At 46.6% G+C, this 14,077-nt stretch overlaps 1 protein-coding gene across 1 annotated transcript; it reads left to right on the forward strand.

Moving 5' to 3' along the window:
- The first annotated feature begins 228 nt into the window (after positions 1–228).
- Positions 229–13,918, forward strand: LOC118285860 (phospholipid phosphatase 2). Its single transcript, XM_035609760.2, has 6 exons — positions 229–551; positions 10,075–10,226; positions 10,306–10,568; positions 11,272–11,329; positions 12,069–12,245; positions 12,721–13,918. Exons 1-6 carry the CDS (start codon positions 491–493, stop codon positions 12,868–12,870), a joined length of 861 nt encoding a protein of 286 aa, XP_035465653.1. The 5' UTR covers positions 229–490; the 3' UTR covers positions 12,871–13,918.
- The last annotated feature ends 159 nt before the right edge of the window (positions 13,919–14,077 follow it).

Consider the following 14,077-nt stretch of genomic DNA (forward strand, 5'->3'; position numbering starts at 1 on the left):
GTAAAGAGAGGTGTGTGTGTGTGTGTAAAGAGAGAGGTGTGTGTGTGTGTGTGTGTGTGTGTGTAAAGAGAGATGTGTGTGTGTGTGTGTTTGTGTGTGTAAAGAGAGAGGTGTGTGTGTGTGTGTGTGTGTGTGTAAAGAGAGAGGTGTGTGTGTGTGTGTGTGTGTGTGTGTGTGTAAAGAGAGAGAGAGAGAGGGGGGAGCCGTGCGTAAAGGAGGCCGGCCCACACCCAGGACGCAGCGTCCTCAGGCTGCGGCTCACCTGAATCGGCGCAGTGCAGACAGACAGACACGCCGACAGGTACACGCGGGAGCCGGAAGAAGCTTGTCCCAGTAACTTGTCCCCGTCTTTCTTCTCCCGCACCACATGTGCCGCAGGTGTCGCTTCCCTTCCTCACGGTGACGACCTCGGCCCTGCTCGGTGCCGTGGTATCCGAACGCGCGCTCACTTTTGTATTTATGACAGTGAGGCGACACTGGAGGAGGAAACATGAGCGAGCAAGGAAAGAAGCTGCTTCTGATCGTGGTGGATATTCTCTGCGTCGTCGTCGGTGAGTTCCTTCAGCCTTGTGCCCCCCCCCCCCCTCCTCCTCCTCCTGACCATATGGCTGAGAAATATGTGATTAGTCGTGAGTACAACTTGTGATCCTTTGAATGCTCGAGTTGGAAAGTTTGCGCGGTGACGCACGGGATTGCCCAACTCTCTTGACACACACACACACACACACGATTTATCGATCTATCGAACCCTAATCCACGCGCTGCTTCGTGGATCTTTGTGCAAAAGCCAGAGGGATTTTGTGTGTGTTATAAATCCATGTTGAGACTGGCAGTTGGCAGAGATTGTCTAAATTCAGCTCAGCTGTACAACTTCACGTTGCAAGTCACCGTTTTGTCTCCATCTTGTTCAAACAGGCCAAAACACACTCTTGTTAAAAAAAACAACAAAAAAAAAGCTGAGTCAGAAACACTGCAGGCTGCTTCTGTTGATCTCACCACCGAACAAAATCATTCAGGCGAAGATGAAACACAAAGCATCTTCTCTCACTATCAGGCTTTGTTGATTATACACACACAATCTGATGTGTGTGTGTGTGTGTGTTCACCTGTCTGCTCATTTCTTTGATGAATCATTTCCAAGCTTTCTTTCTGCACACCCCCCCCCCCCCCTGCACCCCATGGCCCCTCTCTCTTTTTTTAAACTCAGGGTGAGGAGGAAGGGGAAAGATCATTGACAATGAATCTCTCGCTGTGTGACAGTAAAAATCCTGTTTTGGTGTGTGTGTGTGTGTGTGTGTGTGTGTGTGTGTGTGTGTGTGTGTGTGTGTGTGTGTGTGTGTGTGTGTGTGTGTGTGTGTGTGTGTGTGTGTGTGTGTGTGTGTGTGTGTCCTATTGGCTGTTCGTCTATGTATGTGTTGAATGACGGGGAACAGAATGGCTTGTCGGGACCTGCTGTGCTTTTCCCGAAGATGACACGAAGCCATTAACAGAGCTGACATCTTCCACCTTCATTTAAAACCCCAAAAAATCCTTATGTCGCAGCCGCTCATGTTTTTTGGAGGGCAGGAGGCCGACAGAGGTTGTCGTTGAGATGAAAGAAGAAAAGAAAAAAAGGGGGGGGAGATTGATGGCAAAGTGGATTTCCCTTTTTTAGTTTTTTCTTCTTCTGTACATGGTTTTTAGGTGTGAAATATGAGGCCTAAACGTGAACTTGACTTCAGTGGAATGCCTGTGAAGTGTGTGTGTGTGTGTGTGTGTGTGTGTGTGTGTGTGTGTGTGTGTGTGTGTGTGTGTGTGTGTGTGTGTGTGTGTGTGTGTGTGTGTGTGTGTGTGTGTGTGTGTGTGTGTGTGTGTGTGTGTGTGTGTGTGTGTGTGTGTGTGTGTGTGTGTGTGTGTTTCTCCAGTTGTGGACCCATCTGGTGATTGACAGGAATGATAATGACCCGTTCTTCTGTTCAACTCCCACTGCACTCATGCTCGCCCGATGAGGGGTCCACCGTCAGCGCCCCGCATTGTCCACTTTCAGTAAAAGAGATGAATGAATAAAGTCCTTTTTTCCTTGTTGATTTAAAGAACTTCTTGGTTAACAACCTTGCATGAAGATGAGGAACGATGAAGCACATCGCGCTGTTGTGAAATCCAGTCAGGGATGTGACGTCGTCTTCAGTCGGGTGATTAATGACGAGTGGTTTCCAAAATATTTGGCCGACTGAGCTCCAAGTTCTCCTCACAATCGGGGTTGTGAAAGTTTGACCTGTGAGGTGGGAAACATTTTAACATGTCCATGCGGCGATAACCACATGTGTCTTATGTCATGTAATGATGTACGTGTGATGATATCAGGTGGTTGTGTGGTTTAAAGATAACAGGCCAGGAGCAGTAATCTGTTGATCCCCTGCGTGGAGGGTAAACTATCATCAGGTTTGAGTCCCCCTCATTTAGAAAAGTCCCTTGTCTCCCTTCCTCTGTGTGTGTGTGTGTGTGTGTGTGTGTGTGTGTGTGTGTGTGTGTGTGTGTGTGTGTGTGTGTGTGTGTGTGTGTGTGTGTGTGTGTGTGTGTGTGTGTGTGTGTGTGTGTGTGTGTGTGTGTGTGTGTGTGTGTGTGTGTGTGTGTGTGTGTGTGTGTGTGTTGGTAGGAATGTGCTGAATGTTCAGATTGTAACAGATCTCTGAATATTGCTCCCCCTTCCCCTCTGTAGTCAAACACCCTCATCCTGCCATTATTTGTTACCACTGCACACAGTAGATACGACACAGCTTCCTAGTGTAATAAGACACACACACACACACACACACGCCACGGCAGCAGGACGTCTGTTGTCGCACTCTCCGGCCACAGTCGCAATTCTGCATATCAGTGAAATTATCAGGACTGTAAAGATGAAACTTGTATGACAACAGGCGTCTCTTTTCACCTTTTAGTTTCACTTTTTTTCCCCCTCTGCTATCTACCATGTCTTGTTTTTTTAATGAAGTCGATCTGAACTCTGTCGAGTTCATGTAAATCTCTTTCAAAGGGCAAAAAAACAGATACTTTTGTGACATTTTGCGTTTTTTCAAAGGAACATGCTTCGCACGGTCACGGTGGCTTACGACTTGTGTGCAGTCTCCTTGAGTTATTATTATATTTTCCCCAAATTGCAACTCTTTTTTTGTAACTATCAGTCTCCTTGTTTCCTGTTGTTTAGGTCAAAACATGATGAAACGGCCTGAACTCGGTGCTTTCGGTTCTTGACAGCGTTTGAATGTTCAATAACTCAATAGCAGTGTTTGGACATGAAGACACGCTGAAGAGCTGAAGAGCTTCCTGGCTGCCTGTCAGAAAGACCAAGCCCAGCTGTCGCTGCACTTTCCCACCACGCGCACACGCACAGATCGCTGCCTGGGATCATAGTTTCACCATCCCCACCGCTCAATTACTTTTATGACTCGGGACACATCAGTTTTGTTTCTGCTCCAGTGTGCGGATCCAGGGTCAAAAGAGCGCTTGGGAAGACGCAGCTTAGATTTACTGTAGGAGTTTGTGTGGGACTCATTATCTGAGCCGTGCCCATTCAGCAGGATGAAAAGAGACACATTGTAATATAGCCACAGGTAGATTTAGTCCCAAACGTTTTTTTTAAATAAATGTAATGTTAATTAAATGTATTTGAGCAAAACAGCTCAAACTTAAAATGGAATACCAGTCGCTTCGATGATTCACATGTCGGTCCACGCGTCAGGCCGTTTTTAGCATGAAAGGTTATTTTAGCACTGAAACTTTTTATTTATTTTTTGATAATTGGTTGGACGAACGCAGCGGGAGATTGTCCGGGTCGGACGCGTTCACACCCACGGCATTCCGGGATTTCCGGGGACATTCGTTGGCGCCTGGGTCGAGCGGCAGGAGGCGGGGCACGGCGGTGGTTCCGCTGCGCGAAGCGGTGGTTTAGTTTACGGTCATCAACGCGGCCGCTCACTCGCTGGGAGTCTTCCAGAGATTTCCCTGCCGCAATCTCCCAGTTTTTGGAGATTCTACCAGGAGGGGGCTGACTGGAGACGTTCCGGGAAACGTGCGGACGTCAGTGCGCGTCTGAAAAGCCGTTGGCGTGAGGCCGAGGCCTTACAATATTTTGGAGAAACACACAAAGTTCCCAGAATGAGCACACACTTGGCAACAGTGGAGGGAGAAAAAAAAAATCCCTTTTTAACAGGAAGAAACCTTGAGCGGAACCGGACTCGGGGAGACACGAGAGGTGGGTGGAGAGGGGGGGAAGAGGAGAGAGAGAGAGAGAGCAGGAGCAGTTGTGTGACCATCGTGTACGACCATCGCCACAATCATGCTGTTTGCAGACATGAAGTCCTGAAAGTGTGTCGTTCACATATGAAGAACGCAGCAGGAGATTGTCGGGGTCACGCGCGTTCACAACAGCAGGGACATTTCTGGAATATGCAGGCCCGGCAGGAAAAGGGCCGAAAGAAATGTCCGGAGCGACGCTGGCGGACGTTTGGCGTGCTCGCACACGGCCCCTCTGGAAAAGCAGCAATCGTTACATTGGTGTCGAGCCCGCACTCGATTAATCATTTGAGCGCTCTGCGTGTCAGAGTAACTTGGAAAACGGTTCCCAGGCGCGGAGTTAATGTTTTGTCAAGGTGCGGATCGGCGGTGAGGAAACGTCGCTCGTGTTGCACAAGTCGTCACAGGCTCGTGAATCAGCTGACGGGTCGGAGAGACGCTGAGGTTCAGGTCGTCAATGTGTCATTTTAACAGTGCACACACACACACACACACACACACACACACACACACACACACACACACACACACACACACACACACACACACACACACACACGTGTGTGTGTCAAAGTCAAGTAGACGTGTTGACTTGTGCTCCCTGACAGTCGTGTGTGTGTGTGTGTGTGTGTGTGTGTGTGTGTGTGTGTGTGTGTGTGTGTGTGTGTGTGTGTGTGTGTGTGTGTGTGTGTGTGTGTGTGTGTGTGTGTGTGTGTGTGTGTGTGTGTGTGTGTGTGTGATGAAGTTATTGACGGCTTGAGCGTGTCACAAAGGTAGAAAGTCGGAGAGCAGATGTCTTCTGGCCACCAGGAATGTTAGTTTGTATCGTGGCGTCAGTTGTTTGCTTGTACTGTGAAGTGCTTTGAGCAGAGAAAGCGCTACAGTATATAAATACAGTCCATTTATCACCCACACACAGTGCTGCATTTTAACCCCAACCCTAAAATGGTGCGTCCCCGCAGGAGTTGAAATAATGGAAAGATTGGAGGGATGCAGTGATGCCGACACCGATGACGTCCGCGGGGGGGGTTATGTTTACTCATGCGAGTTACGCAAGTAAACACAAATGTTCCTGCGGCCAAATTGTGCGAGTAAATCGTTTTAATCTGAACGCACCATAACCCCGATGCAAAATGTTTGCCTCGGGACAACAGCCACTTGGCAAAATCAAGCCCGTCCTGCGTGGATCTTTTTATTATGGGTTTGTTTTAAGCCCTCACAGGCCTTTGGTTAAGGCTGTCGGGTTTAATACAGACAAAGGTTCACACAGTGACTCCAGACACAACTTGTTTGTTTGTGACCAACCAAAACCATGACTCCACCATGAAAGGATTACGTTCGGTCAGAAGGACAAACTTTCAGGAAAGGAGAACAAACCGAGTCTGGTGGTATTCGGGATCAGGTTCCGTCTACTCTTAACTACAATATTGAGTTCGGTACCAACTCGGTCATCACTAACAGAGCTTTAATTAGAAAAACTACACATGACGTGGTGAAACGTTCACGAGAGAAGATAAGAGCAAACTAATCTGAAGCGTCTTTTTGCAGGCATAACAAACAAAGAAGGAATCGTGACTCCAAAGGCAGGAAAAAAAAAAAAAAAGGCCTATTGTCGCGTCGGACTTTCCCAGGAAAAAATCCCCGGCCGCACAGGAAGTGACACACTTTCTTTGTAGATCGACCCCGTCGAAAAAAAAGAGAAGAGAAATAAAACAAAAAACAAACGATGGGCAATGATGGCCATTGTACCGAAGACAGTAACTGCATTAACAAAACCCTGGAAAGAAATCTCATAATCACGCGCTACAACCAAAGACAGAACAAGCGCAGCATTGAGAGTCTAAGAAGAGAAGTTGCCAAAACAAACAAATGAAAGCGCTTGGAGTCCAACACTGGTCCATCTGAGCACCCCGGTGTGATGTGGCGAAAACGGTCGTGAAGCCCCCCGTCAGCAAACAAACGGCGCGGTCGCCCCGGCGGAGCCCGCGCGTCTCCCCCGGCCGTCTGCTGGCGGTCGACGCGCGGGCCTCGAGCGAAATGTTCCCAGACAACAAACCCGTGACCTGTGTTTTTTTTCCAGCGACTGTCTCCGGGTCACGGTGGACCTCGGGCCGAGGTGAATAACAGGAACGCTCGCCGCTTCCCGATGGGTCAAAGGTCAGGGGGAAGTTGTACTTGTGTCCGATCCCAGATTCCACCATGTTTGTTTTCTCAAAGAGAAATCAGGGGTGCGCTCTTTCCAGAGGAGATTGGGACATCGTAAAACAATACTTTCCCTTCTTCCTTGTATTTTTTTTGTGTTTTTTTTTTTGTTTTTATCTCCTGTGGACTGAAGGCAGAAACTGGGCAGATACTCTTGTGTGTGCTCGTCGCTTTAGAAAGAGAGATTGGAGCTGGCGTCTACATGGCCTGCAGATGTAAAAGTGCACGGACAAAGCATAAATTAAACAAAAAGTCAAGAGCTGTTTGTAAAATGTCCAACGTTAGTGGTGGTACAACAACAATAGGATTAGAATATATCATAAGTGAGTAAAGTGCTAAAATGAATACTAGAGTATCGATGGAGAAGAAACAGATATGGTCTCATGAAGATTTAAAGACGGACCTGGAGGCAGGAAGAAAGGAAAGGAAGGAAGAGGCTACTGAGGAAGCAATAAAGAAAAAGACAAACAAATAAAGTGATAATTCTCTATACCAGCAAACTGAAACTGGAAAATCTCAACCTGCTAGTCAAATAGACGGTTGTTAACCTCAACTAAATAACTTTGTACCTCAAAGTTGGACCTAAAGGGACAGTTGAAGACTGTAAGAAAAAGCGTCTGAAAGAGCCGATGTAAGCATTTATTTGATGTATTTACATATTATGAAAACAGGCCGGGACCTGAGCCGCATGAGCTCCTCGCCGGCCGCGGCGACCTCACTCACACACGCGAGCAGCGTGACGGCGGGAGCGGTGTCGACCTTTACGTCGAGCTCTCAGACAGGAAGTGAGAGCGTCTTCATTTCTAAAACTGTTGAACTGGGTAAATGTCCTCAGTTCATCAACCCACTGCCGCTTGTGGGCATTTTCTTTTGATTCAAAAATCAGACGATGTGTTTTCACACTAGTTGTTCGATAACAACTTCGTCAAGACATACGACATACGGAGAAGGGAACGTCTGTGTATTACAAGTGTGTAAAGACGAGTCTACCTGCTCAGTTTAAGGAGACTCTGAATCGATTTTCCTCTAAGAAGAAGTTTGTCTATGCGGGGAATGAACCTGGCTCTCCCCGGCTCAACCCAGCCTGTGTTAGGGGGGGGGGGGGGGGCCCCCGGCCAGGAGAGGCCTATAAAAACATACCAGGTCTTCTGGAATAATAAGAGCGGCTAAAAACGTGTGTGTGTGTGTGTGTGTGCGTGTGCGTGTGTGTGTCCGTCCGTCCAATGCCCAACTGCGTCCACTCGCATCTCCACCCTGGCAGCGCGCAGCCTCCAGAGACTCCGTGCAACAAGCGGCCCGCTTATCTAAATGTTATCCTTGCACCCTGCAGAGTCAACAGTGGGCCGGGCCCGCACTTCAAAGAGGAGGCGGACGTACGCTTGACCTGCCGGAATAATGAACTCTGAGATGTGAGCGGGCAAAAAAGCGAGGGCCTCCCTTTTTTCTTTTTTTTTTTATGGAAATAAACGCTCTTTAATGAGGAAGCTGCTTGTCAACAAGGATCATTAGCGGCACTTGGTCAGAGGTTAGTTGACAAATATCACATCCGGCATTTAGAGACTATTTATGCCGTCGTCAGGCAGCGTTTAAAAAAAAAAAAGTCTGAATGCTTCTATTATCATATCATCATATAATCTATGGGCAGGGCAAAACTGATAGTTGCTTAAAGAGACAGTTAATAGAAACATACACATGCATATATACAGAAGGGAATGTTCACAGTAACATCGTTTTGCAACACAATCCAGTACAAGGCCACTAAATATGGCCTTCAAATAAAGATCTAAAAGAATTAAATTCAAATGTGCTTTGTTTTGTTCACGTTGCGCAAGTTTTTGAATTAAATGATTGTTTGATTTGATAATGATTGACTGAAGATTGTGAGGGCGTTGCTTTTCATTGTGCGAGAGGGCAGTCACTGATGTCCAGTCATTCTCCTGAACATTTCCGAAGGGGCTTGTTTGGGAAAACACAAATGTTCCTCCGGACTTTTCCCTGTAAACTTTCCGGCAAATGTCCAAGTGAGCCAAATAAGAATATTGTTTTGAATATGGAATTAATGTGGTTCTGTTATTCAGTGTCGAAACGTTTGGCAAAATCAACTTCATTCTGGACCATATTTCACTATCCGTGTAGCAGGAAGTAGAGAAGAGGAAACGCTGGGAATACATGTTCACACCTGCACCTGACAGACTGCCACTGTGTGTGTGACCACAGACTCAATTCACGCTCTTCGTGTCCACATGACATCACCGTCACTAAATGACCTGTCGGCGGCGTGTTTCCCTTCCCTGTGCTCGTGTCCTCGTGCGTTTTTTTTTCTTCTTTTCGTTTAGCCCTGCTTGTCCCCGAGCGGCCGACGGTCACACACTCTGCAGGAAGTGATCTGTTATTGTTGAGCCGCTCTTATATGGCATCAGCCAATACATGTATGCACAGCTCCCGCTTGTGGAAACAAAGTCCACGTCCAGCCCTCGCTGGCTTGTTAGCTCCGGCAGTTCAGCGAAGTTCAAGTGAAAACAGGAAAACTATTTAAGGGCTGTAGTGTATAGAAAGTTCCTGACATCATTCTTGCCGATTGGACCATTGTCCTGCTCCGATTTTAAGAGACGGGTTTATGTGCTTCTGCTGCCGCTGTTGTGTGTGCACAGAGAGAAAACTGTTAAACCCCGTGTTTGCTCTCTTTCTTCACACAGACAGTATGAATGCATGCGTTTTTAAAACCTTCTGTAGGTCGTAGACCACGTTTTATATATGTGTGTGTACATGTGCACTTTTTTTCGTACAGTGGTGCACATGTCTTTGTATCTATGTGTGAGTCCCGGTTCACTCCTCAGCTCCCAGGCCCCTTCACTGTGCAAACACTGCCCCCCCCCCCCATGTCAAAGGTCACCGTTTGTACTGTCCGGCGTGTTTCCATGGCGACAGGCGGGTTCCTCCCGCGGCGCATAAACGCGACCTGCAGGGGCGACGCCGTGGCCACTGAGCTCGACCCGATGACAAATTCATTTCGCTTGGCAGAGTCGAGCCTCCTGCCCAGAGCCAACAGATTAGTCCATCGCTGTGTTCTTAGCTGTTTCCTGAGCTGCGCCTCATTGTGCTCTGGTTCATGTTCGACTGGTCGGCGCGGAGCTGAGGGGTCTCAGCTGCTCCCCGGCTCTCAACAACACCGTGTGGTTCCCAAAGACGACAGTGTGGCCGCCAAAACTCCTGTAGTCACCTCTTATAATCCCCTTTAAACCGGTGCCGAGTCCAGAGTAACGGCTAAAGGCTTAATGAAGGAATCACTGCGGCTGGTTGATGTCTCGTACGCAAATCCCGGCGCATGGCCGCAGGGAGCGCCATCACGGAGGAACGCACTTCTCTTTAGAACAAACATTACTGAGGCCTGAAGTTTGCCAAAGAGCACCTTGACACTCCAGGCTGACATTTTTGGGAAGAGGACGTTGGCAGCGTCGCTGCTGCTGGGCCTGAATGTCCCGCGGGGAGGGGAAACAAATCCCCCGTGAACATAAATCTTGCGTTTTCACATTTGACTGGGTCATCATATTATTTTGATTTCTTGAGAGGTCCGACCGTCGTCTCTTGTTTCCCCAGCGGCTCTGCCCTCGGGCATCCTGACGCTGATGTTCAGCCCCTACCAGAGAGGGATCTACTGCGATGACAAGAGCATCAGCTATCCATACAGGAGAGACACCATCTCCCACGGGGCCATGGCTGCCGTCACCATCACCTGCTCCATAGTCATCGTGAGTGTAAAACAATGTGCACAAAGTCAAATCCGGGTGTCACCTGAGACCATTCCTTCGCATCCCCTCCCCTCCACAGATCACCACAGGCGAGGCCTACCTGGTGCACACCAAGCGTCTCCACTCCAACTCCCAGTTCAACCAGTACCTGTCCGCCCTCTACAAGGTGGTGGGCACCTTCCTGTTTGGGGGAGCCGTCAGCCAATCCCTGACCGACCTGGCCAAGTTCACCATCGGTCGTCCCCGTCCGAACTTCTTGGCCGTGTGCGCCCCGGTCAGCTGCAGCGGATACATGCTGCACATCAACTGCACCGGCAACCCGCGCAACGTGACCGAATCCAGGTGCCCCACCGGACACTCACACCTCCCTCCCTGTTTTTGTTATGTCGGGGTAGTTTGACCCGCGGTTGGACTCAAGCTGCAAGCAGCTCATGTTTGAACGGATTCAAAATCTTTGCACCGTGGGATTACACAGAGTCATGCAAAGACACTAGAGACACAACATTTACGTCATTCGCTTCACCTGCTCGAGTTTAGATATTTAATCTTTTCTAGATGTGTGTGAATCTCGAGGAGCAACAGTTATTGTAACACCAGCTTGTATGAGACATTAGAAAATGATTGGTTTTACTTAAGTCAATAAATTGTAAAAAAAAAATAATGGGGGGGGAAAAAAACGCCTAATAAAATCTAAATTAATAAAAGTCAATGTTTCTGACTTTGTCTGACCAACGGTCGACAGTCAGTCTAGTGTTGCTGTGTAGAAAACGAGCAAATCTTCACACGTAGGAACGAGACTCGATTCACCAGTCAACCGATTTCAGTTTGGCTCAGTTGGGATCACGGTGAACTAAATCCTACTGGAACACCGGACAACGCTACTTTTAATGGTGCAGCTAAAATCAAAATGTCCCGTTGGCACAAATCAAGACCGATGAATGGGACGGACTCTGATCCTTCATCCTCTCGCTACCATATTTACTGAAAACACGTGAATCTTGTTACATCAATGTTTTTTTTCTCTGTGGCCATTTTGCTCCCCCAGGTTATCCTTCTACTCCGGCCACTCGTCCTTCGGGATGTACTGCATGCTCTTTCTGTCGGTGAGTGTTGCCGCTGTCGTTGCGTGAGACCTTTTTTTTTCTTCTTTTCTTGACATGCGTGTTTACCGAAAACATCCACAAGCGACTCAAAACAGGAGAAGGTGGTCGCCACGGACGCACGGCTCAAGTCTGAAAAACATCATTGTTGTAATATCACACACGGCACAATGGACGGAAGACGACGGCGGTGGCAGTTTAATCCCCGTTGGACTGAAATACTGAAAGTGTGCGAGAGTTGCTAAACTTTCATCCTGTCAGAATTTAGTTGAATATCGTGGGTTAAAACAAGACTGCAGATTCTCATATGCTCATTTTGCATAATTTAAACTTATGACAGAATTGGCAATAAGAACACAACAGATTAGGATATTTGTGAAATACCTGTAATATGTATTTGTTTGTGTATTAAGTCTTTAAGCCAAGAACAGCGCTTTAAGATTAATTCATGGGGAAAAAGGAAAAAAAAATAAATGGAAAAAAATATAAAAATCACAATAAATCTAACTTTATATTTTTTTTAAGTGGCTTTGATCAATTTCACTGAGAAATTATGATTAAATAATGATTGTATTTTTTTTTAGTTTTTAAAGGGTGTTCTGTTCTGGGGCTTAAGTTGGGGTCAGGTTTTGGTATGAGCTGCATAAATTTAAAAAACAAACCTTGTCGACATTGTACAAATATGACTTCCACAAAAGAATATTTCTTTATATATCTCGTGTGTGTGTGTGTGTGTGTTCAGCTCTACGTCCACGCCCGGATGCAGGGGAAATGGACGCGGCTGGTTCGACCGACCATCCAGTTCTTCCTGGTGGCGTTTGCTTTGTACGTGGGATACACTCGTGTGTCCGACTACAAACATCACTGGAGCGACGTCCTGGTGGGGCTGCTGCAGGGCGCGCTCATCGCCGTTCTCACCGTGAGTGGAATCAATGTCACTTGTACAGAGAGAGACCATGTAAAATACTCAGGTTGTTTTCAAGGTCCTACGCGAGCTCCCAATGTTTTTTTTTGTCAAAGCACTAACTCGTATAGCCTCGACTTTGACTCTCACAAACACACTCAATATCTATATCAGATCTTATCACTGGTACAATTTAATGTGATGAAAGTTACTTGTCTAGAAAATAATAATACAAATTCCTCCAAAACCATCTGGCGACGCCCAGAAATGACCGTGAGCCTAGTGGGGGTCGCGACCCCCCAGGTTTAAAATCTCTGCATTACACCACTGATGTGAGGGGATTATTTCATAGCAGTATATATTTTTCAGATTACTGATTTTTATTTACATTATTTCCCAGCGCAATAAATATAAAATCTTTCAATATCGGTGTATTTGTTTTTACATGGACTGTTTTCATTCATTTGCTTAAATATTTTTGTTCATTCAGGTCCGTTACGTGTCAGACTTCTTTAAGCAGCGACCTCCGGCCTGCACGCGGCCGGACGCGGCAGAGATCGAGCACCTCGAGCGCAAGCCGAGCCCGCAGCCTCGCGACGCGCAGCACGGAAACCACTACAATTACCCTGGACCCGTATGAACACTCGACTGAAGTCGCCACAGCCACTCTCACTTACCCCGGGCCTACACGCGCTCACAGCAGCTTCGTTACCAAACAAGCACATGCAACTCGCAAAGAAAAGAAAAACCACAAGAGGAAAACAAAAAAAAAATAATAACACTGCAGTAACCACTAGCTGGAAATTCAGACCGGAACGATTCTACAGCGAGGAACGCTCCGATTTCTAAAAAAAACCTGCTGGAGAAGAGGCCCCGTCGTCGCCTGTGTGTCTTTCAGTGTGTGTGTGTTTGTGTACACATGTGAAGCATGTTCTGTTTGTAAGCGTGCAATGATTATACATGCATATATGGTTTTTTAATGTCTTTTTTTGAATTTTTGCCGAGTTGAAGGGAAGAAAGTTTCAGGTTTGTTGGGGGGGTGGGAGAATATACACATGTACACTGTGAGTCTGACAGTAACCTGAGCAAAGACTGCATTGGATTTCTGTTAAGTTTCAAAAAACACCAACCAAAATATTATTTTTCTGTCCTTGGAGACTGAATGTTTTCTAACCTGTTAAAGTCTGATATGACTGTTATTTTACTTACACTGGAGAAAGATTATATACGCCTGTCCCTCACACTTTTGTCTACATTTTATTCTATATTTTACTGTATTTAGAAGATTTGCTTGTGTACTGATGGACTGATTTCACCATCATTTACATTTACACAATGTACAGTATAGTCTTAACATTTTTTTAAGTGTGTTTATAACTAGCCTATGTAATGAATTTGTTTATCTTTTTAAGATCGTATAACCACTACTTTATGGTGACATTACAGTGAAACTTTGTTCTGGATGTTTTTTCTTCTTTCATAGAGGAAAAACTTTTAGCGAAATGATTTCAAAAAATGACCAAGAACAAATGGAGACGTTACTGGAGTGATTTTAACCCATAAACCCAATTTCATTCTTCCTGTTGTCTTCTAACCTACTGTGAAACTGCACATAATGTAATCATAGCTTTCCTTCAGCCTGATGGCTGTTTTGTGTAACTTCTCCATAAATATAAGCCATAACGTCATTTCCACGTGTGCTTATTTCAACAGCAAGATTTGTGATTGTGAGTGTGCGGGAGTGACTTTTCATTGAGCTGCTCTCTGGTGCGTCGGTGAAAACGACATGTTGCTTCACGTCTGGACCTGCTGTTGAGAAATGTGGGATTCCTCAGCAGAGGGAGGAA

Source organism: Scophthalmus maximus, chromosome 15, assembly GCF_022379125.1.
Source record: "Scophthalmus maximus strain ysfricsl-2021 chromosome 15, ASM2237912v1, whole genome shotgun sequence".
Classification (NCBI taxonomy): Eukaryota; Metazoa; Chordata; class Actinopteri; order Pleuronectiformes; family Scophthalmidae; genus Scophthalmus; species Scophthalmus maximus.